This window comes from Podarcis pityusensis (assembly GCF_964106645.2).
Source record: "Podarcis pityusensis genome assembly, chromosome: Z".
NCBI lineage: Eukaryota > Metazoa > Chordata > Lepidosauria > Squamata > Lacertidae > Podarcis > Podarcis pityusensis.
The window spans coordinates 31,812,188-31,836,842 of NC_138044.1; the positions used below are offsets into that span (position 1 = coordinate 31,812,188).

The following is a 24,655-nucleotide window of genomic DNA, read 5'->3' on the forward strand; positions in this document are numbered from 1 at the left end:
GGTGCCACACTTAAAACTATAACCACCAGAGGATATGCCACATAAACAAGCTTTGGGCATAGTGTTTCTACTACTGCTTCTGCCAGCTTTCGATAAGTTGTCTTTGTGCCCTCATCTTGCACCAACAGTTTACACAGGCAGCGATCAAAGAACTTGCTAAAATATTCACTCAGAAGAGAGGAAGAAACAGCCTAGCAAATCAACTGGCAAATAATAGGCCTTTTCTATGTCCCAGGAATATCAGCCTAGTGTACCTTGCCCTTCTGATGAAAAGAGCTTAATGTTGGTAGAGGATAATGCTCCGCAAGACATTCCTCAAAGGAGTGATGCAGACTCTCCAAATCTGCTTAACTGCTGCAACCAAAGCTAATGCAGAAGCCTCTGCGCCCAACATTGGAGGAGGGGAAGTAAGAGTTTAGAAAACAGGAATCGCTGAGCCCCAAACCTATAGGTATATATCTACAGGAGAAGCCCCTTTTCCCGAAGTATTTTTCACAATGTGGTTGAAAGAGTAAAAAGGGAGCTAGCATGGTTCAGTGGACAGGCTATAAGGTCCCGCTTGTGGCTGCTTTAATTGCTGGCACAATTGCTCCAAGGGATGGAGATTTAATGCAGCAGAAGCTGGCTCTCAAGTCTGCCTTGGAAACCATACATTTGTCTCCTAGGAGCAATGGTGGTTTGCTGTTCTGAGTGCCCATGCCGGTCCAGTGGGGGATACCACCAGCTGCAGGTGGACAGCTTTCAAATGGGCACATTTTTTGGTCCTCGTGGGTAAGTGTTGTCTTCTGCCATCTGGGGAGTAGTGGGGTAATAACAAACACAAGTCCTGCAATATTTCAACACTTTATTGCTGCTTGATTTCCCTGTAATGGACTCAACCAAAGGTCCCTATTGCACATCTTTTGGGACTTTTTGGTATCCTCAAAGGTATGAGGTTTCAATGCAGGTCAAGCTTACACCCTTAACCGCTAGTTACATAACTCAATCTTGTTTTAGACATGGACAGTTAGTTGGACTAACAACCTCCCACAAAGGTTGTGCTTGCAGGTGGAGGTGGAATGAAAATCGTTTTTGATAAGGCAGAAATGGGAGGGAGGGCAGTTATTTTGCATATAACAAGTGAGCCACCCTAACATGTGAGAAATGTGCCATGAGCAATTTCTTTACAGAGCACAGCATGCAGGTGCTGAGAGTCTTGAGTTATTTCCTGTTCCCTCCTTGTGTCATGAGCTGCCAGTTAAAACTTAATAGCATCTACTCTGGCTCCCAAGAGTGTGTTATTCACAACTGTACTGATTCTGAGCATGAACAGTTGGACAAGTACAAGTCTGTAGAGAGACAATTGTCCACATGTCTGGGGAAGGAGATACTGATCACTAGCTGCGTGATCACCCTACAGTGGGTGACAGCAGATGTGTAAAATTCAAAGAAGCATCCACTCAGAAGATTAGTGTGCAATATGTGGGGAGCTTGAAGGAGCAGTGGTGTATTACAGTAAGGAAATCTCAATTGACAAGATCTAAAGAAATTGGGGTTCTAAAACAGGTGGCACTGTTCAGTTTAAAACACAGCTCAGCCTGCATCTTAGCATTCACAGCATATGGCTTTCACACCAGAAGGTGCTCTTAATATCACTCCTGAAGACATCTTAATGGTTTTGGATAGGGGTTTTCCTCCATATGTGCCAACATTTGTATGTGTGGGCTACCCTGTGCTAAGCACAAGCCATGCACATACTCTTCTGAGGGTGTTTGCAGCTGGAAGGATGGGGCTCTTGCCCTGGCAGTAACAGAGCAACAGCTGCCCTGAGGAATGGGGACAGGACGAGGGGGTTGTGCATTGGACAAAGCACAGAGCAGGCAAATGGGTGACCCTCTTTGTCCTCAACTTGCTGTAAATGAGGGCAGGCAGAGGGGATCTGGGAGCTACCAGGCCAGCTCAGTACACCCAAGACACAGGAACCCACTGGGGAGAGTTGCAAGCGCGCTCAAAGGCTGCCTGGAGTTGCTCAAGGCTCTCGTCAACACCATTGTTCACCAGCGACAGGTCAAAGTAGTGAGCATATCTGCTCCGGATGGCCTCTGAATCTTTCTGAAGCTGCAGCAAAGTATCCGACTGCAAAGGAAGAGGAATTGTTCGCAGTTAGTGACATCAGGTAGACAGTCTAGCCAAAGCTGCTCTGTACACTTTGTGGGGTTTCTCAGTTCAGCATGCAACGGCCTTGATGAAGCCTAGAACTTTGCTAAACTCCTTGCAAAATGGCTAGGTTGCATGTACATGGTGGTGGTTCTTGACATGTGCCGATTAATCCTGGGTGGCCTTAGTGATACAATTCCCATGGTCCACTCATTAGCTCTATGCATTTTAATTCATGTGTACAAACACCAGACCTCTCAACACTTAGGATCTTTTAATACTAATCAGCACACACTCACACCCCCGTGCATTCTTTGCTGGGTCAAATCACGGACACCTAATCCCCCTCTGCAAGAATCCAACCAGGCACCAGGTTAGGGGTGGGCAACCTGTAACTTTCTAGATAATTGGGTCCAACCCCACCCACAGTATGGCCTGTGGACAGATATAAGACAATCTGTAATCAACAAGAGCAGGAGGGCACCAGACTGGCTGCTAGGTTATCTGGTGATCCCTAACAATTTTGGTGGTGTAAGCAACATACTTGCTCTAAATCAAAGGAGCTGCATGGCAGAATGGGTGGATATAGCCAGATTAAACCCACTCTACCGAAAGTTGCATCTTAAGGGAAAAGAGATCTTGGCTTCATTAAACTGCTCTCTGGCAAGAGGTATGGAAGAAAGGTTAAGGCAGTGGTCGTCAACCCCCACCGTCTTGTTTGGTCCAATGGCCCATTTGGGAGGAAGTTGTCATTGTGTTCTGCTAAGGAACCATGCCCCAAACTCTACTGCTACATGCAGGCACTCCATAAAGGTAAAGGGACCCCTGACCATTAGGTCCAGTCGTGGCTGACTCTGGGGCTGCGGCGCTCATCTCGCTTTATTGGCCGAGGAAGCCAGCGTACAGCTTCCGTGTCATGTGGCCAGCATGACTAAGCCACTTCTGGCAAACCAGAGCAGCGCACAGAAACGCCGTTTACCTTTTCGCTGGAGCGGTACCTATTTATCTACTTGCACTTTGACATGCTTCCGACCTGCTAGGTTGGCAGAAGCAGGGACCGAGCAACGGGAGCTCACCCTGTTGCGGGGATTTGAACTGCCGACCTTCTGATCAGCAAGCCCTAGGCTCTGTGGTTTAACCCACTGTACCACCTGTGTCCCGCAGGCACTCCATAGTAGAGGCTTAAGTGTGACTTATCTAAAGGCACACAGTCGTACCTTGGAAGTCAAACAGAATCCATTCCAGAAATCTGTTCGACTTCCAAAATGTTCAGAAACCAAAGCATGGCTTCTGAATGGCTGCAGGAAGCTCCTGCAGCCAATCGGAAGCCCCGTCGGATGTTCAACTTCCAAAAACAGTTCGCAAACTGGAACAGTCACTTCTGGGTTTGCGGCATTCAGGAACCAAAACGCTCAAGAACGAAGCTGTTCAAAAACCAAGGTACAACTGTACTACAAGGGTGGAGCATAAAGAGATGTCATGCATCTAATGTAACACTGACCCCTCTTACCTGATCTGCCTTGTCTGTGGGAGCGATGAACACAATGAAGGGGGAGAACTCGGCTGTGTGGATGATCTTCAGTGTCTGGGGGGAAAGAAAAGAGCCATTGGGGCATAGTTCCTACAAAGTTAAAAGGCTGCATACCTACATGCCTCCCAGCCTGCCTGAATGACAAGCCTGTCCAGGATGCTGCAGACTTGCGTTACCTTATTTTAGGGCAAGATGCTCCTGCAGCATCTTTTCCTTTCAGTTTTGTTCTTCAAGAAAAAGGGGAACACACTCTCACCAAAGCATCTAAAATGCAACTACAGTTCCCCTCTGACTTAGAGACAAAGCTAGCACAGTACCCCCCCCCCCAGTTTCAAGCCACTCTGAATACACGGTGTGAATGTGTCCAAAAAAAAGCGAGGCAAAGAAATCAGCAGTCCTTGCACTTCAGTAAACATGTGCACAACTCTTGCATTGTTCATTCACCCACGCCAGGTTCTCGAGGAGTTTAAATACACCTGTCTCTTTAGCACTTTCTCCTGGGCTCAGCGGGGCAGAGGAGAGGCTAAAACAAGTTGCTGTTCACTTACCAATCCCCTTCCCTTTGATCCTACTCGCATTCCCTTCCTGCGCACCTTCAGCATGGAACATTTTGTGGCTAATATTGCCCTCTCCTCCACCTCTGGCTCCTAAGCTCTTGTCCCTTTACAAAGGTTTGCAACAAGCTAAACTGTGGAGCAGGGACAGCAGGGCTAAGTAGCTGTGGATGTTGAGAGATGGAGGGGGTCCAACAACACCTGGAGGACCACACGCTCCCCATCCCGAAGCTAAAGGTACAAAGGTGCTCCTAGAACGCTTCATATATTTTTTCCAAGCAGCAGGCTGCACTTTCCTACCTGTGGCTCAATGTCCAGAATAGCAATTTTGTCCTGCTCATGAATCTTGTGCACAGTCTCAAATTTGGTGCCGAACATATTGCCCTGGTAACTCCCAAACTCCAGGAACTCGTTGGCGGAGATGTCTTTTGTCATCTCCTCCGTGGTGACAAAGTGGTAGTCTTTCCCATCCACCTCGTTCTTCTTCTGAGGGCGGGTGGTGTCTGCAGAAGAAGGGGCACAGAGAGACATGGGAGCTGGGCTGCTGCAAGGAGATAGCAAATCTGCCTACAGGTCCAGTTTGGGTTATTTGGGAGCTTGGGGAAGGAAGAACTCAAGTGGAGGGAATTCTTTACATTCTCAAGTGGAGGAGGAAGAGCAGGGTGCACTAGTCACATGCTGGAAAGTGCTGACATGAGAACCAGCCTTCTCAGTGGTAGCCCCACTGTTTTTGGAATGCTCTCCCCAGGGAAGCACACTGGGCATCAGACTAAAACACTTTTATTCACCCAGGCCTTTCACTGTTAATTTAGAGAGTTGTGTGTTATGGGTGTGTGTGTGTGGGGGTGTTTTAATGCTCATATTTCATTGGGGTGGACAGAGGACCTTTAAAAAATATTATTGGATGAGCATGTTTAGGCGTAGTGTTTTATTAAATCTGCTCTGGAGAGTCCTCTAATGCTTTGAAGCAGGTTTGGACAGAGAAGAGAGGAGGGGAAAGTTACATTATGCAAGAGGAGGTCTGCTACATTAGCAGCACAGAAGCATTGGATACGGCCCAAAGTCTTCTATACCATATGCTACTTTGGTGACGCATTGCAACCGAAAGAAACATGCAATGAAGCCAGTCTGGTGTTGTAGTTCAAGTGCTGGACATAAGCCTGGGAGACCAGGGTTCAAATCCTCACTTGGCCACAATGCTCACTGGGTGGCTTTGGGCCAGTCCTAAATTCTCAGCCTAACCTGCCTCACAGAGCTGTTGTGAGGATAATATGGAGAGGGGAAAGGAGCACATATGCTAACTTACAAGTCTAGGAAGAAGCTAGGACAGAGGCTAAGCAACGCTAAATAAATGCCACAGCGGAAAATTTTAGGTTCTGGGTGACTTACATGGAATGGGGTATCCAAACTTCTCCGGGTTCTTGCTGAGCAGGGTGTTCTTAATGTGGCTTCGACCAACTCCGCTGGCCCCTGGCCCAAGAAAGGGAGAAAAACAATAGAAGGAAAATGACGACCCAGCTCCATTTTCTCATAACCGAAGAACTTCCACTTACATCAGGGAAAGGACACATCACAACGTAACGTCAAAGTTAGGCTCTTTTGCCCTCTCTCTAAGGATGAATAATTTTGTTTGGTCTGCATATTTTTAAGTGAGCTGGATCAGAATGCTATTATCCATCATATTTTGTGATACCCCACCCCAAAATACTACCAAAGTGTGTAATTTGTGTTTGTGCACATGTGCATGTGCGTAATGGGTTAAGGAATGTGTACGTTGAGATAATTCTTAATTATGAGTAATCACAAAATACACAGTTAAATGAACATTTTCATACACTTCTTTATGTCAAGATCATTTGCAGAAATGGGACAGAACAATTATAGGTGCACTCATTAACAACTGACAAAGAGGAAACATAGACCAGACACAGACCAATTCATCCATTCCCTACGCTTATCTGACCATCTTAAACCTACACCACTGACCAGCTTTAACCAGAATATAAATGACCTTATCTAGCCTCTGATCTCTGCACTCCACAATCCTTTTTTGTCCATTCACTTTACCACGTCTACTCAGAGTAGAACTCTGAGTAGAACTCTTGGGTTGAAATCCATTGGCTGCTGGAGTGTGGCTGGGTATAAGAGCACATATAGCTGTGACTACGTGCTGCATATTTCATTATTCCTTTATCATTTAGAGACAAGTCAGTACTCTGTGGGTTGCACTGTATCATACCTATAAGCACCAGTGTCTTCCGCTTGAAAGCTGGCAGCCTCACCACCTCCTCATATGACACCACATCCAACTGATCAAAAACTAGGAGAGAGAGAGACAGAAAATAAGATCCTTCACAGAGCCCCAAAGGTCCCCACACCCTGTCAATCACCTCACAATGACACCAGGAGATGAACGTCAGAACTTCAAAGCACCATGCAGGGCTTGCAAAGATCTTTGAAGCACCACGGCTCAAAAGGCTTGAACAATGGGTGGTGACTTGAAGCCTGCCTTCTACATGGATCTTCCCCCTGAGGAACTCTTGACAAACAGCTGCATCACTCCCTGCCCTGCACCAGACATCTCAGATGGTGCATGTGGTTTGGGGAAAACAGCCTCCCAGGCTGAATTAACACCTGTGCTGGGCCAAATCTGACCCACCGACTAGAAGCTCCCAACCCCTGGTTTCACCCTGAAGGCAGGGGAAAAAGGAATGTGGGACAACAGTGGAGGAGGAGGGGGACAAGGAGGTGCTCACTTGAGCTGTGCTTTGCCAGGTACTTGTCTTTGCATTTCTTCTTCTTTCCGAAAGGGCTACAGCTTTGGGTTCCGCTGGAGTTGCCCTGGGGCATGCTTGCAACGCGCCTGCAGGAAAGGGGAAAAGGTATATTGAAACAAGAAGAAAGTGGCAATAAAATCAGGCCTCCTCTTTTCCTTTCCCTGACCAAAGCCTGGGAGCAGTGCTTCAAACTGATGGCTTAATTGAGGCAATGATCTCTGTCCTTCAAAGTGGGGGGGGGGAGAGGAACAACAAGTTTGAGGACTTTCTATGGCAGACGTGGCACTTCAGATGCTGCTGAATGACGGTGATGATGATTACCTCATTTAATTTCTATACTGCCCTTCATCCAAAGATCACAGGGTAGTTCACAACACAAAGATACAAATTCCATAATAAAATTAAAACAAAAGAAACCAATAATCACCATGCCACAAACAAATTTAAAAGACCACTGAATGTTTAATCAGCTGAAAGCCTGGTTACAGAAAAATGTTTTCACCTGGTGCCTAAACATATGGAATGAAGGCGCCAGGCAAGCCTCCCCAGGGAAAGCATTCGACAAACAGGAAGAACTACAACTCCCATTAGCCCAAGCAAACAAAGGCCAAGGGTGATGAGAACTGAAGCTCAGCAACATCTGGAGGGCAAAAGGTTCCCCACACCTGTTCTGTAGAACTGAGGCATGGATCTTCAGGAACACCAAAGGCAAGTGTAATGATTCGTAGGTCAAAATGGGGATGCATTGGTTGCCTCAAACATTTGAGGTCTTGTTTTGGCCTTTGGAGCACCTTAGCTCTTCTGAAGCCAACAAATCTATAGTATTATTTCTGTCTCTGAGATTTGCAGCGCACTCTGCTAAATTGAAGACAGGCTCTACCAACAACTGGAAGGGGTGGCAGGCTCAACCAACAACTGGAAAGGGGTGGAATTAAGAGTTTGGGCAAGGAACCCAAATGCCAATATGAAGATGCTGCAGGCCACTGGTCTTTGTATAGTGGGTCACAACAGGAGCACTACCACCAAGCAAAAAGTATGGAAAAGTAAATAGGTCCCCCAATGCATGTTTGGGTTAAAAGTGGGTCCTGGGACAGAAAAGGTTGAAGATGCCTGCTGTAGGCAACACCAGAGATCCTATCACAATATGGGAGGAGCCTGAAGAGATCCAGCTGGGAACCTATAAGGGAGGGGCACTAGGCAGGCAGGGGCCTCATCCAAAGGACATACCACTCCTGTAGCTCCAGGGAAGGGATGAGTCCTGCGGATCCATTGGAGGAGCCCTCCACCCGGCCCTGCCACCAATTGCTGTCATCCTTGTTGATGATCTCAATGATGTCTCCTGTTTGGAACTTCAGCCCAGCTTCTTTGCAAGGAATCAGGCTGTCCTTCCGGGGGTCATAGTCAAACTGGGCTTTCATGAACATCTGTAGCGAAAGAGAGAACCAGAGCTCAAGATTAAAGTCAGGAAATACCCTTCAACTTGCAGGAGGTAGCACTGCTTAGGCAGGCAAGGGGTTAAACTGGATGCAAGAAGGGCTGGAATGTAGGGCAGCCAAAATTTTAATAATTGTTTATAAGTCTGTCTACAGTAAATGATGATGATGATGATGATGATGTTACTGATCTGCAATACAGCCACTGCTTATCCCATTGTAAAGAGAAAGCTGCTGCCAAATAGATGGACAGCTTATTATCTGAAGTTAGCAGGATACACAGCTGACCTCTTAAGTCTTAAGACTTCCCTTGTGAAACATGAAATACATGCTGGGGTGAACAAGGACTATTGTGTTTAACTGCTTAGCCGGAACAGAAAAAAACCGCGTATTAAAGCCTCCCTATATGGGCTAAAATTGTAAAATGAAAAACAAGAACATCAGCATTTGCCGAGAGCAATTTGTCGTCTCAGAATCAGAACATGAGTCCACTTGACCTAAATGCCTATTCTTGGATACCTTCAAAATTAGAGACAAGGTTTTGTTTTTATTTTTCGCTTGAAAGGACATACTTCATGGGCTACGTTGTTGCAGGATTTTCAGGAACTTCCTTAATACAGCTAAACTCTGGATTAAACACAAATTCCACAACTATAGGCAAAAATGCTGAAAGTTCAGTCCAATTAATATCGTTGGGGATCGCTCTTTATGCATCATCATGATCTCACATTGCATGCACACCAGCACATGCCACAGTTAACAAAAGCCACATTCCCTCAAAACCCTGGTTTGCAAACCCACCACAAACTATAGATTTCAATGGTGGTGGTTCCGTTAGGGCAAGCATTGTGGCTTGTCAGACAGAACACCCCTCCTCTACTCCACCTGTGCACTGTTCAGGGTTTCTGGGGTTGGGTTTGGCAGAGAGCAGGGCTCCATGGAAGGAGAAGAGGGGAGGAAGCCCCATTGCACAAGTTGAATCCTGTGCATAGTACCTGGTTCATATGGTAACCTCTGTTTGAGTGGGCCAAGGCTTGCAGCATTAATAGGTGTAACATAAACTGTGGTTGGTACTGGAAAGCGAGGGAGGAAACTCCTCCAGAGAAGGGAGGAGGAAAAGTAAAAGAATGATTATGCAAGCTTATGCCCCACTCCTGAATGTATTTAAGCAAGGTTAAGAGATTTGCAATGTCAGGGCTGCAATTGGAGCCTTGTCTCTGAAAAATGTCTCATCTGAACACAGCTTTAGTTGTGCCAATATGTGGCTTCTCTATTCCAGCACCCAGGACCCTTTTTCAGCCAGAACTCACTCAGTTCCGACACCTCTCAGGTAGGTGCCATTGCCATTATAAGAGAACAAGGGAGGCATACATGCTGAGTTCTGGCACCTCTTTTCCTAGAAAAACAGCAATGCCAGGACTGGAATTCCATTCTCTTTCAAACTCCTCCCCGCCCTCCTTCTCATGTTACCTTTACACTTTAGGAAACACAGAAAGCTGCCAGGTTAGACACTTTGTCCATCTGTGTTTCTTCAAAGCAAGCAAGCAAACAAAAGGGACTGCAGAAAGGGATGGAGTGATCCAGGTTGGGACTGTGGCCAGGGCATTTCCAGGTAAGAATTGCTCACTGTAATCAGCTACCTGGCACATCTTTTAAAACTGAGATGCCAGGGATAAAGCCTGGGAAAGTATATGCTCACAGAGCTACAGTTCCTCCTCAGGCTTCCTTCAGTGCATGGGTTGGTGAAGAACCCTTGGACCTCACAGTGCAGAGGGGACCCAGGCTGCAATCTCCACACCAGCCCAGCACCTTTCTTTACTCAATGCACACTAGTCTCATTTGCTGCTTTGGCCTCTTCCCCACCATCCTTTGTCCTGGCCATCTCATGTAGAGTGAAAGTTGCCAGCTGCACCTCTTAACAGCTACAGAGCAAGAGAACATTAAGGAAGGGGCATTTCTCTCAGCACTGGGTCGCCATGCCTAAGGAAAAGCGTCCCCTGCAGAGTTTCTGCTTTCCAGGCAATGGTTAAATAGGGCGGAGGGAAGTGTGAGAGTAAATGCATTTTGTGAGATTGGGAGTGGATGGGAAACATATTGTGAAATCCCAGAAACCAGCATCATCGCCGCAGAGGGTTCAGCAGTGGTTAGAAGGTGGGGCTTTGGCTGCTTGAGTACTAACTTCCCCTTCCCTACGAGTAGGAAGAGTAGAATTGCACAAGTGACTCCAGAGTCATCTTTCTGCATGTGACCCTGCTGCCCAAAAACTCTGTTCGCCTTCTGGAGCCTTGCTTTGGGCCCCCCTGTCAGAAGAGATATGGAAAGTGGGCATCCAAACAGGGGTTTTTCAGCAGTGCTGTCCAAGATTTGGAACAGCCTTCCAAGAGAAATCTGCCTGGCCCCATCACTGCTCACTGTAAGGTGGGCAGCAGAGTAAGTTTTATTCTGGTAGTCTTCCATTTCATGCAGGGCATTAAGTCCCAATGATCAACAGGTCATCCACAACGGGGGGGGGAGGGGGAGGCGGGGATTTGTTCCCTGCTGGCTACATAAGGACCAGCACTCGAAAGATCGGAGACCACAATAAGTATATTTGATGACCGCTGCATGCATTTTTTTCCTAGTGTAAACTACCTTTGATATTTTAAGAGGCACAGAACAGATTTTGATAATGGATAGATGAGCAACAATATACAGATACAGCATGTCTAATTTCTACAAATTATTTTCCCAGATGCTGAAATTCAGTTTGTTCTTTTCGTTTTCTTTTGCTTAAAACGTGGGTTCTATTGGTGCAGAATTTGACTATTATTTTTAAAGCAAAGAATACACCACTGTTGCCATATGGAAGTAATTAATGAGGAATGAGAACTAAAAATAGGACAGCAGTCTAATTGCCTCAGATTAGACAAACTCAGAAGGAGAGGAGAAAAGAGACTGGCTGGATGTTCTGCAGCTGGTGGAATTCACACGAGGGCTACTCAAATAATTGTGCTGCATCAAGTGGGTACAAAAATGGCAAAATAGAGACACATTCTTGAACCCACCCACCCCTCAAAAAACTGAATTGGTGCAGAGAAAGAATTTCCTGGCATCTTATAACAGATTTATTGGAGAATTTAATACGGCACAATAAAATACTATTATACTTTAAAGTGCTACAAGTCTCCTATTTTTGCCACTGGATTTTTCTTTAACAAAGGAATGCAACTACCCCGATGCTGGGAAATTAACAGCCCGGGGAGGAAAACAGCAGCCCAACAACTTCAGGCATCTGCATTGCCTTAGCAACAGAAGCACAGCATAGGCCTCTACGTTGTCTTGGTAACAGCTGCACAGCCTCAACAGTACCACGAGTGGGCTGATTTCTTCAGGAAGAGCTTGACCGATCCCACATCCCATACAGTGTTAGTGGGTGACAAAACAGCATGAAAGAGTGGAGAAGATCCTGCTTTGGAGGGCAACTGATAGGCAACCATACCTGAGCACAAAGGTAACAGGCACCCAAACACACACTCTCTCACACACAGAAGGCCATAAGCCTGCTATTTCCTGTTTGGCCCAGCAAAAGAGGATGACTTGGGAACTGTCTGGCTATCTATATTACCATGACAGGTGTTAACTTCTGCTCACTCACATGTCTGGCTAAAAGGACTACTAGGCAAATTATGGGTGACTATACCTTTCTGCAGCTTTAAGCCAGGGGTTGACAATGCGGTTTTTGGACTACAACTCCCAACATGGACAATGGTCAGGGGATGATGGGAGATGAAATTCAGCAACATCTGGAAGGCACCACCTTGGCTATCCAAAGCAGGTGTGGGGAACCTCAGGCCTAGAGGCCAAATCCGACCCTCCAACCTCTGTCTGCCCCTAGGGACTCTTCCCAGGCACACCTCTCATCGGCCTTGCTCCACACCTTGAGTGTTTTTAACTGGGTGAAAGAAGTCCATCGATAATGCCTCTTGCTTGCTTGTGTACAAAGCACCCTACTGTACACAGGGAATATGTACATCAGTTGCCTTGGCTGCTTTTGCCTCTTGCTGTACCCACCATGACATCAGGTGACACTTTCTCCTGCGCAGTTCAATATCAGGCAAAGGCACCGAGGTTTGTAGCCAACACCCACCAGTCTTTACCTGCCCAGCACTGGATGCAACAGATGACACCAGGATTAAGGCAGGTGGGTGCAGCTTGGGAGCAAATTGGGGGATAGATCAATTATTTTCCATACACATACCAAATTCCCCCTTTACACTTTAAACAGCCATAGCTTCCTCCCCCCACCCCAGGATCCTGGGAACTGTAGTTTGTTAAGAGCACTGAGAGTTGTTAGGAGATCTCTAATCCAACAACTCCCAGAGTTCCTTGGGAAGAGGGATAGATTGTTAAACCACTCTGAGAGGAACAAGGGTCTCCCAACAACTCTCAGCATGCTTAACACACTACATTTTGGACTCACAGCTGTCCATGGAGGTGCAGGTTAATTCTTTGTCCAGGGCAGCTGTCTACCAAGCTCCATAGCTGAGACCCTATGTGCCTGCGGACTGCCTCGCCAGAGTGGTGCATGCTCTGGTTATCTCCTGCTTGGACTACTGCAATGCGCTCTATGTGGGGCTACCTTTGAAGGTGACCCGGAAACTACAACTAATCCAGAATGCAGCAGCTAGATTGGTGACTGGGAGCAGCCGCTGAGGCCACATAACACTGGTCCTGAAGGATCTACATTGGCACCCAGTACGTTTCTGAGCACAATTCAAAGTGTTGGTGCTGACCTTTAAAGCCCTAAACGGCCTCGGCTCAGTATACCTGAAGGAGTGTCTCCACCCCCATCCTTCTGCCCGGACGCTGAGGTCCAGCACCGAGGGCCTTCTGGTGGTTCCCTCACTGTGAGAAGCAAAGTTACAGGGAACCAGGCAGAGGGCCTTCTGGGTAGTGGCTCCTACCCTGTGGAATGCCCTCCCATCAGATGTCAAAGGAATAAACAACTATCTGACGTTTAGAAGACATCTGAAGGCAGCCCTGTTTAGGGAAGTTTTTTTAATGACTGATGTTTTAATGTATGTTTAACCTCCTGTTGGAAGCCACCGAGAGTGGCTAGGGAAACCCAGCCAGATGGGTGGGGTATAAGTAATAAATTATTATTATCATCATCATCATCATCATTACAGTACCGAGGATTCTTTAGGGGAAGCCATAAACTGTTTGAAGTGGCATCACAGAGCTTTGAATGTATGGTGTGAATGTGGCCCTAAGTGCGTGGAGATGATCAAAGGATTAGGATAGGGATGGTGGAGACTGCATAGGATTCCCAATGGGCAGGCACAGATCCTGACACCACATCCTTCTTTCTCCCACTCCATGATTAGGCAAAAGCAGAATGAGGAAAAAAAACATACGAATATGCACCTATTTTACATACCAGCTGCGGAATTCACCTTTCTGCAATGCAGAGTTTTGGCTTAGAGGCACAGAATTTAAGCTCATGCAACCAACCTACTGCTTTGAAGGTGGAAGTACTACCACCTACCTGGAGGGCAGGAATGCGGCTTTGCTGGTTGGGAATGACCTTTAGGGAAATGGTTCCCTTAGTTTCTTTCTGATGGACAAAGGAAAAGGAGAGAATCAACCTCTGCTAAATCAACCACACAACGCAGATCACAACCTCTTCTTGCATAGCTCAGGGCTCCTGCAGTTGCAACCTGTCTCCTAAAACTGAGAAAAGCTGCACCAGCTAAAGTTCTCTCTTCAGTGCAACCGTGAAAAGCATAAGAGACAGAGAGATGGTGCTTCCTTGATGGTACTTCTAGTTTTCCCATCTTAAATTTCTATACTTGGCTTTCAGTGCAGAGATGCCCAGGCATTCTGTGCCCACAGAGAAGAGGTGTGCAACCTCTGACTCTCCCCATGCTTGTTGGACTACAACTACTAATATCAGCCCAGAGGTTTCTGGAATAAAACTTCCATAACAGTGATCATTATCATCAATTATGTACTGCCTGTTGCCAAACTAGGCTTCTAAGCAGTTTACAAAGTATAAAAACCAGTTACACAAACATTAAGAGATAAACATCCATAGGTACAGAATGAAATGAAACAAATCCCATTAAACCAAGACAGTAATTAATCATCCCTGGTCACTGGCCACACTGGATGGGAGTTTCAAGTCCAATAACACCCAGAGGGCCACTACCTGCCCATCTCTGCAGTAAAGAATTAGGGCTACTGCCAGCTTTTGGTTTCTCCAGGATATTTCAGTCGAGCCTGCTTCTGGCTTTCATATGAGCCCAGTCCTTTTCTACACCTTGCTGATTTCAAGGCAACGTCAAGAGAGGTTCCCAGCAAGAACAATTTAACTTCCTGCTGGTTTTTCCTGAGCTGGGAGAAATGATAAAGCAAAGAGGTGTGGGGATGGAACCTAAGGTCCACTGGCTCCTACAGATTGGAATAATTCATGCTCAATTATCTTTTAAAAGGTCAGGAAGAATCACAGCAGCTTGCTGCTCCTGAAAGAGAAAACTCAGGTCCCTCCATCCCTGGTACCTACCAGTATCTTCTGCAGCTGGTCTACAGAATGGTTGGCGACACTCTTCCCATTGATTTCTAGGATCTCATCCCCCACATGAAGGGAGCCTGGCAGAGTAGGAGACATGAACCTCATGAAGCAAGGCAGTGCCAACAGCAACAGACAAGAGTCTTAATAGTAGCTAGAGAGGACAACAGCTACTGATAAACAGGCACCACACTGGCAACTCCTGGGACTAGGCAAAGGCTACACTTTTACTAGATTGTAGTAAAAATGAAAATGATTTTTTTTTAAAAAAGCACATCACTAGCAGCAGTTTAAACATGCTACTTGTGGGACTCGCATTATTGAACTGAAAAAAACTAAACTATGAATTCACATGAGTGAATACGCCTGAAATGCTTCAGAATTGGGTTTGCTTTTATAAAAACACACTGTGAACCCACTACTTGAGCTATTGCTGCTATTCATGCAAAAGGAGCTCACTTCCTAGGTTCTTCCTTAGAGAGTTAACAGCTGTTTTGGACAGGAGGGAAGGGTGGCTCCTTTCAAGCAGGCACGGCCAGGGACTTCGCAAGGGCTATAGGACTCAGAAGGCCTCATCGCTGACTGGCCTCATCCTGCCAACCCATGCTGCTTCTAGTAGTCACTCACCTGGGCGCTAGCAAGCCTTCTGAATGAGAGCCAAGCCCACCATCACAGGTGCCACCATCACAGAGAGGCCAATGTCACATGTGCAACATCAGTGAAGCTGAATGCGACAGCAGCACAGCTTCAATGGCCACTGCCTTCTCCTTCTGCTGCTGTCAATGGCAGGGGCTGCTTTGACCCTTCTGCCATTCCATAGCAGCAGCAGGAGGAGGAGGAGGAGGAGCCAGTCACTGAAGCCACTCTGCACTTGGCACAGCGCTTGGCCGCCTCCACCCTCTGACTGGGGACCCCAAAAGGGCTCGGATCCGAGGAGCTGGCGCCCCTGCCCACCATAAGCAAAATGCAATGCCTGACCTTGTAATCTAACATGGCGGGTGGCATATCAAAGCCAGGCACTGGCTTGGGTCCCATTCAAAACCACTGCCATTGCTCACCAGTGCAACACGACCAGAGGCCTGGCAGCTGAGAGATTGGTGATGGAGGGAGAAATGTCCAGCAATGAACAGCAGCACCAGGCAGAGGGCCCACCACTGGCCTAAACTCCTTGCTCTCTGGTACAAGGAAGAGAGATCTACTCTGATCTCCATCTCTTCCCCTATCACTAAAACATCTCTATTCTAAAGGCAGAAGGGAAACTCTCCATTCCATCTAGTGGGGAAAGGAAGAATTTGCCTTTCCATGCAGTGTAAAATCTCATCATATTCTTGGACAGGGACAAAAAAAAAATCCAAGCGTCTATGGAAACCAGGAGCTGGAGGAGGAAATGACAGGACTGTCACCCAAGAAGTTATTGGGTGGTTGCTTTTATTTTGATTATAGTCATATCTTGGAAGCCAAACGGAATCCGTTCAGGAAGTCCGTTCGACTTCCATAACGTTCAAAAACCAAAGCGCGGCTTCTGATTGGCTGCAGGAAGCTCCTGCAGCCAATCGGAAGCAACGGAAGCCCCATTGGATGCTCAGCTTCCAAAAATAGTTTGCACACTGGAAAAGTCACTTCTGGGTTTGTGATGTTCAGGAGCCATAACGTTTGGGAACTAAGTTGTTCAACTTCCAAGGTACTACTATATACATTTTGTGGTTTTATTTTTGATTTTGTTCTGTGAACCATCCTGAGACCTCTGGGTATAGGGCAGTAGGTATATAAAATTCAATAAATAAATAAAATAAATAAGTGGGCTTGGCCTGCAGAACTCAGGAGGTAGGAGGAGAGACACAAAAAGTAGAACTGGTTGGCTCCAAAAGTAGAATTGGGCTCAGGCTCTGCCAACTGTTGGGTCTCCTTCCTTTCTGCCCAATAGACATCAGCTTCCATTGGCGCTGGTTCCTAGGGATTAAAAAATATATATTTCCAGGCCTGCTACTGCTCTTTACCTTGCCTGTGGATCATGCCTCCATGGAGGATTCTGGCCACCATACAGCTCTTCTTCTCATTCAGCTTCAGCGTGATACCCTGGAACAGAAAGCCTGTGACAATCTGGATCAAAGCTACAGTGTGAAGATTCTGCTTCTCTGCAGAGGCTCCTCCTGGCCTATCTCTGTACCAGAGGCAGCCCCAGGAGATGCATCCAGGAGGGGAGACTCCTAGCCAAACTCAATCTCTGTTCATTTCCCTTGTACGTAACAGCTGCCAGCTAACACTTCGCTTTCCAGGTCAGAACTTGCACAAAGGGTTGGCAAGGATTGGGATCTGCCAAGGGCCCCACACCCCAGCAGGGGATCCATGCAGCTGACCAGAATACTCTGAGCCTGACTCATCCTCTTCACCACTGCAACCTGCTTGCTCATCTGCCTTTCACAGAGAATGGGTCCCAGCTCAGTAGTAGAACATCTGCTTTGCATGCAAAAGGCCCCAGGTTCTATTTCTGGTATCTCTAGATAAGACTGGGAATGTCCCCTGCCTGAAAGCCTGGAGAGGTGCTGTAAGTCAGTGTAATTAGATGGACCAAGGGGCAGCCTCACTCTGTCCCAGACAGCAATGGAGCAGATGACAAGAAGGGTCAGTTGATGCCACTGCCTGCTTGTTGATAGCTGCCGTATAGGTCAGTTGCTAGAGTGTGAAACTCTTAATTTCCGTGGGTTTGAGCCCCAAGTTGGGCAAAAGAATCCTGCATTGCAGGGTGTTGGGTTAGATGAACCTCATGGTCCCTTCCAACTCTACAATTCTACAATTGGCTGGCAGTAGCAATAATAAGGCTAGAGGAGGAGGAGTAGCTGCAGATGGCAGCAACGAGGACCTAGACTCACTGGGGAGGCACTGGGGGTAATTCCAAAAAATGGGAACTGGAACTGCTTCTAGGACAAGAATGGGGAAACCTGTAGCCGCCCAAATGTTGCTGGACTCCAACTCCCAACAGCTCCAGCCAGTATGGCCAATAGTCAAGCACGATGGGAGTTGTAATCCAGCTACATCCAGAGGGCCACACGTTCCCCATGTCTTAGGTCCTGGAGGCTCCTTCCATGGCTACAAGAGAGTTAGGGACAGAACATCTCTCAAGTGAAGAGGAAATCTCAACTTCAGCCAAGCTGCACACAGCCAGAAGCTTCGAGCTCATTAAAGCCTTCCACCTCTGTCCGTCTAGGCCAGCCTTTCTCAACCTGTGGGTCCCGAGATGTTGTTGAACTACAACTCCCATCACCCCTAGTTAGCAAGGCCAGAGCTCAGGGATGACGGGAGTTGTAGTCCAACAGCATCTGGGGACCCACAGGTTGAGAACCGCTGGTGTGGGCCCAGGAGTTTGCCCAGGAGCAAGAGAAATATTCCACCACCACCACCCCACTGCCTACAACCACAAGGACTTGAAGCACTCTAGCTTCACCAGCTCACCATGGGCTCCTCCGCGACCTTTTCAAACTGGATGAACCTCATTTTCCGTATCTCCCGGCCATTTGTGTGGGCTGGGCTGCCCAACATAGCTGAGCCATTGGAGTAAATATCCTCGGACACTGCATTCATTGAGGATGGAACTGCCTGTAAAGGCAAAACAAAACAAACCCCCAAGTTTAGGAGCAGTACCCAGGCCCTGCTGTATCCTGGTCTCCCAGAAGCCACACCAAACTGGAAACTTTAGCTCAAGAAGTATTAAACTCAGCCATCCATTCCCTGCTCCTATCCCTGAGTCAATATCGTGCTCATGATGGCAGCTGCTGGGTCCCTAACACAGCATGGATTTATGTTTTGGCTGCCTAGCTGCTACATGTTCTCTCTCTTCTAGCCTTTAGTGATTGAAGACGGTCACCTTCAATGCACTCAGCTGTTTCTGAAAACATTGCAGCCATGGGATGACAAGTCAAATTGGCCACAATCATGGCTGTCATATACTCTTGGCTAACATGAATGAATAAGTCAAAATCTTGCACCAAGGAATGCTTATTTCCTCTTCTTATATTCAGCAAAAATATCAGGAGTGCACTTTCTATGCATGACCAACTCTGCCAAGACAGAAGAGAGCCCAAATTTAAGACCAGTTCTTTTTAGAACAATCTGTTTCAGCGGTTCTGAGACTCAGGTGGTTCACAGAAACTGTCACAGAACAGGGTAGAATATCCATACTTGCCTTTACGCTTTTCTTTTCCTGCCAGAGATTGAGGTCCTTTTAGGGCCCGATTATCGAAAACACTAGCAAGTTCCTGGCTGGAGTCCATGATTTTAATAATATTGAGCTAGTTTTAACAATGAAGATGGTGCAGAAGAAACATTTATTTTCTTCATACTTAATCCAGAAGCAAAACAGCTTTCCTTCCCACGAAATTGTTACTGCTCTAGTGGTTGTTCACATGTTATATTCAACCAGTCTACAACATGTGTACCTGCATACTAAAATAATTTAGCTGTACAGTTGTGCAGTTATTAACATGTAATGTTCTACAAGTGTACATAGCAGGCTGTGTACATAGCAGCTGAGCTGTACAAACTGACAAGTGTGCACTCTTTCACACAAGCATTTGTACATGTGTGGAGACATCCTGTACCTGTGCCCAGTGTAACATGGGAACAAGCCTACAACTACATGGATGGTACCGTCCTAGCTGGGCTATCAGGCAGTCTGCGCAAACCAGCCAGCTCCACCATGCCCCAGCAATTTTCAAAGACTCTATGGATGAAAAAGTTTAGGAACGACTGATCCGTTTCATTTCATTTGCTTGATTTTATCTTTAAGTTGAGTAAGAAGCCTTTGGGGAACATGGGGTTCTGGTTGTCCAAGAACTATATACTCCTGTGCTCTTACACTTTGCTGGTGCGGGGCTGGGGGGAATTGTCAGCTTAAAGCTGAGGTGCACTTACAAAAGGGATTAAGTTTGACTTGTGTCCAGTTGCAACCAGTGCTTTGAAAACATATGCACTTAAGCTCTACCCCCCACCCACCCACCCCACATTAAATGTTGTTCTTTTACAGACAGGATGGGGGCTACTTGCAGATGGGCTGCTTATTAACAAAAAAAAATGTAGTTGCTAACCTCCACTTTCTAGCACAATTATGCCTTCACATTTTCTAATTACAAAAAGTCTGGTAAGAAAAGTGAAGGGAAATGGCACACTGGAAAGTGTGGAATAACAACCAGATGCTGGCAACATCATTCTAAGCCTCTGCATGAACCTACCAGGATAAATGCTCAACAAACAGGCAGCATTATATGACCTCTGTGCAAGTTTTGTACAAACACGTCAGCATTAATGTTCAACAACCAACCGTTCCAAAAGCTCCTACAGCTTTTGAGGCTTTGCCAGCAATTGCCCACACATCATCAAACCTATGATTGCAATTTACATACATAAGATAGAATCTTGTTGTGTGTAATGAAAGAAAAGGAGGAAGGGGGGGAAATCTCAGCTTCTCAGATGCTGAATTCTGGACTCCAGTCACACTGCCTGAACTTGGATAGTACTGCAGATTGTGCACTGGTCTGGCACCGAACCTTCTCTCAAGAAAAACAGGCCTGCACTTGAACCAGCTTTCAAACACTACACTCTCAGTTGTCACCAGAGTCTTGCAAGTCCCGGGAGAAGAAGAGTTAACACACACAAACCACGAACCAGAGATCTGGTCAACCTCAGAATAGCTGTTTTTAGGGTAAAAAAAGCGACAACTTCAGAAGACTGGATGACAAACATATATTCTGCTTCATTCCAGTAACAGCAGCCCAAGCTCACCCATGCACAAAGCCACATTTTGAAGGATACCCCCTAACCAGAGTCCTTTCACATAGTTTAGCCCTTGCTCTTGCTCTTATCTTCCAGAAGCAGACAAAGGAGGCAATGGATTGATGATTAAAGCCTGTTAAAGAACAAAAGCCCAACAAAAACATATTAACAGTCCCTGGAAAGGTCTTATCTCTTCTAGACTATAAGCTGGTTTCAAGCAACTGAGCATATATAAACAGCACTGACTGTTTTCCATCTCAATGTCAGGGTGGAAAGGTGGATATGTTTAGTTCATTAGGCTGGTACTAGACTGTTGGGGGAACTGGGGACAAAGTCTCCTCCTCCCCTACCCACTTCTGCTAAAATGGCACCATCCTCTCAAGAGATAAGAGTAAACCCATCTACACCAACCCCGGCTTCTAAAGCAAGGATGGGTAATCTTTTGGAGAGATCAAGGGCCACATCCCTTGGAGGCAAATAGTTGGGGGTGGTGTTAGAAACTCAGATATGTAAGCTAGGTGCCAAATGGCTCCTTAAACCAGGGTTAGTCACCAAAACGAAATGCTTAGTTGCACTTTTTGACCAGATGGCTCAAAAGTCATTTTTTTCAGTATGACTTTTTAGTTCCTGAAATTCATTCTGATGGTGCAGATAAAATATCATGGATGGAATTCTACAGGATGTGTTTCTACATATTGGTGGGAGTGAGAAGGGTCGAAGCAAAATTGTGGATCACCCCTTCTTTCTCTCACCTTTATTCATTTGCCATCCATTCATATTCTCTCTTCCTCTCTCTGGGGTTGGAGGGTGACACAACAGATGGGGGCCTGGTAAGCAGGTTGCACATCTGTCCTCTAAGGGAGTGGTTCCCAATTAGCTAAGTACTGTGGACCCCTTGACTTTCAAAAGCCAAGCCATGGGCCCCCTACTTTTGAAAATGTTGCTATTTCTATGGTAGTTTTTGTTATGTGAATGTTGCCAGAGACTCTGGGTGGGTTACGTGGACCCCCTGGGGACCACTGCAATTGGGAACCACTGCTCTAAGAAACCAAAGTTATACTGCCTCGGAGAATGGAGGCTCCGTCTAATTATAACATCAGTTGCTACTGACAGTCCACCACTTACTAAGGCTTATTAGAGTCTGCTGCAACCCTTACAATCACTGAACATTTAGCTCAGGGGTCAGCAACCTAAAGTCCATGGGCCACAAGCGGTGCCCAGGGGTCGTTTAACTGGCCCACGAGCCGCCCACTCAGCAAGTCCCCGCATGCTGCACTAAACCAGTGCAGTGCATGGAATCACTTCCGGGGCACCAGAAATCGCGTCTGCGCAGACGCAGGCGCTGGAAATCGCAGGCACATGCGCTCATGTGCACACGCAATCCAGCCCACGGAGAGATCTCCGCTGGAGTGAACTGGCCCAGGCGAGGTAAACATTGAAGACCCCAGATTTAGCTCAAACCAACTTCAGGTCTTATTCACATTAAAGAGTCAACTTATTCCAATAACAAAGACAGATTTCCTACCTCCTGTCCAATTTGGATGAATACACACACACTCACTGACTTCTCTGACCAATACAATACTCTCACCCATTTACTATTTCTGAGCTAACCTCACCAGGTTCAGTTTGCAGCACACCTCACTAGCCCCCTTGGCCTACCCCTGCCCAGTGCTATTGGCATACATCTCACTGCGTGTTCAGCTCGTGTTTTCTACCATTCCTCTGGAGATAGCTGAAGAACCACGACCTTCCAATCTGTGCCTCTCCAAGCTAATGCAAACAAACCCAGATGTTCCTGGTTAGATATTAGCCTATGGGTTTTACCACTTCATTTAGGAGGCTCTGCTCATCTACACAGAAACCGTTGCTAGCCTAGGGGAAGGTGATTCTTAAGTGCTTCGTACCAGTAGTGATTAAACACCTGCAAACATAGCCTAAAGCAGGGGTAAGTCAATGTGCTTCCTTCCAGCTGTTCTTGGACTCCAACTCCCATCATTCCTGACTACTGGTCACGCTAGCTGGGGCTGATGGGAACTGGAGTCCAACCATATCTGGAGGACGTCACATTGGGTACCCCTGGTCTAAAGGAAACAACATTCATACCAAAACCACACCCATGGACAATTGTGCAGCAGTGGGCCTTTGGACTGATCTAGAAGGGAACAGAGATCCTCTGGGTATACAGCGCTGAAGAAGATGGAATAGTTGGTTATGTGAGAACAGGATGCTGGACTAGCTGGGTCTTTGGTCTGATCCAGCAGACTCTTCATATGTCCTTTCCCTTTGCCTCAGCGAAGTTGCTGGTGGCAACCCTGGCCTGGGTTCAAAGTGCCCGTCAGGGGAGCTGACTCAGCCTAGAGTCATCTCTTATCTGTTCTTCCTTCCTTGAAGCAGCCTGTCACACAGTTCAGTGCCAGACCTCTGGGCTCAGCAAAGATTTCCCCAGAGTGCAGCACATTCCAGGCCATTAGGCTCAAAGGTTGGCCTAGTCAAGATGTCCCCACCCCCTACACAGTCTTTCCCCCAACCATCGGCACAGCCAGGATTTATGTTGGGGGGTGCAGGCTTTAGGCTAGGAGGGGGGCAGAACCTCAGTTAGTTAAGTATTTTGCATTGATTGGATAAGCTCATGTCCCCAACCTTTGCTTTTTTGGCTAAACAGTCCCTTGTCCCGAAGATAATCCGGATGTAATCAGGAGAAATGAGGGCTAGAAGCAGGAACTTGGGGATTTGTGGACAACAAAGCTTATCCTTGAGGGTCAGCAACCTCAGCAGCAGCAGCAGCAGAAACCCAAGCATCTTCCCAGGATAGCAGCAGGGAAACCACCCTCCATTTTGAATTTCCCACAATGACCCAGAGGTGGTCACGCAGCAACACTCAGAGGGACTGTGGGAATGGTGGGCAGATTCTCAGACCTGGCTGCTATTGCCAGGAAAAGTAGGCACCTGTGAAACAGCAGCCAGCCCTCATCAAGGGCTCCCACCAGAGAAGGGTTTCTGGGCTCTGAAGTGTCTCCACCCACCCTAGTCAGCCATCAGACTCCCCTGACATACTGTAGAAGCCTTCTGGGTCAGGCTAGGACTTTGCCTGAGCAATAAACAGTTCTAACTCCTTGGCTTGAAATTCTTGGGAAGCAATTCTAGGTTGTAACCTTCTGGCTCTTGATCAACAGCACGGACAAGCTTAAACTTTGCCTCACTTTTGAAGAATGAATGAATCCCTGGCATGCTTGCAGCAGATGCCTGGTGATCAGGGCATCAAAACTCTAGTGTGTTTGCTGGGGTAACAGCTGCTCACCATGACAAAAGAGCACACACAACCCGCCCACTCTGGGCAGCTTCTGACATAATTGTTTTTTTTAAAAAAAACACACATTAAACTGTTTGTTTGTTTGTTTGTTTGTTTGTTTGTTTGAAAAAAATTCCCTAAATAGGGTTGGCTTCAGATGTCTTCTAAAAGTCAGATAGTTGTTTATTTCCTTGACATCTAATGGGAGGGTGCCACTACCGAGAAGGCCAAAACAAACCAGGAATGGGGAGCCTGTGGCCTTTCAGTTGTTGTAGAACAACTCCCATCATTCCTGGCCATGCATGCTGGGACTGATGGGAGTTGAAGTCCAATGACATCTGACAGGCCACAGGTTTTCCCACCAATGCACTGGTTCCCTGTAACTTCACTTCTCGCAGTGAGGGAACCGCCAGAAGACTCTCGGAGCTGAACCTCAATGTCCAGGCTAAATGATGAGGGTAGAGGCACTCCTTCAGGTATATAGGGCTGTTTAGGGCTTTAAAGGTCAGCACCACGGAAATGTACAATGAAGATCCTTTAGGACCGGTGTGATATGGTCCTGGCGGCCGTTCCCAGTCACCAGCCTAGCTGCTGCATTCTGGATTAGTTGTAGTTT

The 24,655-nt window shown here is 46.9% G+C and overlaps 1 protein-coding gene across 1 annotated transcript in view; it reads right to left on the reverse strand.

Moving 5' to 3' along the window:
* Positions 1-829: 829 nt before the first annotated feature.
* The window catches only part of MPP1 (MAGUK p55 scaffold protein 1), a 33,545-nt gene continuing 9,719 nt past the window's right edge, over positions 830-24,655 (reverse strand). The window contains exons 2-12 of the mRNA XM_080990262.1: positions 18,432-18,575; positions 16,979-17,057; positions 14,976-15,061; positions 13,959-14,027; positions 8,226-8,422; positions 6,978-7,084; positions 6,461-6,541; positions 5,611-5,691; positions 4,522-4,724; positions 3,647-3,721; positions 830-2,115 (exon numbers count right to left, since the gene is read on the reverse strand). Coding sequence (XP_080846388.1) covers positions 1,939-2,115; positions 3,647-3,721; positions 4,522-4,724; positions 5,611-5,691; positions 6,461-6,541; positions 6,978-7,084; positions 8,226-8,422; positions 13,959-14,027; positions 14,976-15,061; positions 16,979-17,057; positions 18,432-18,575 — 1,299 coding nt within the window. The 3' untranslated portion in view covers positions 830-1,938. The remainder of the gene's footprint in view (positions 2,116-3,646; positions 3,722-4,521; positions 4,725-5,610; positions 5,692-6,460; positions 6,542-6,977; positions 7,085-8,225; positions 8,423-13,958; positions 14,028-14,975; positions 15,062-16,978; positions 17,058-18,431; positions 18,576-24,655) is intronic.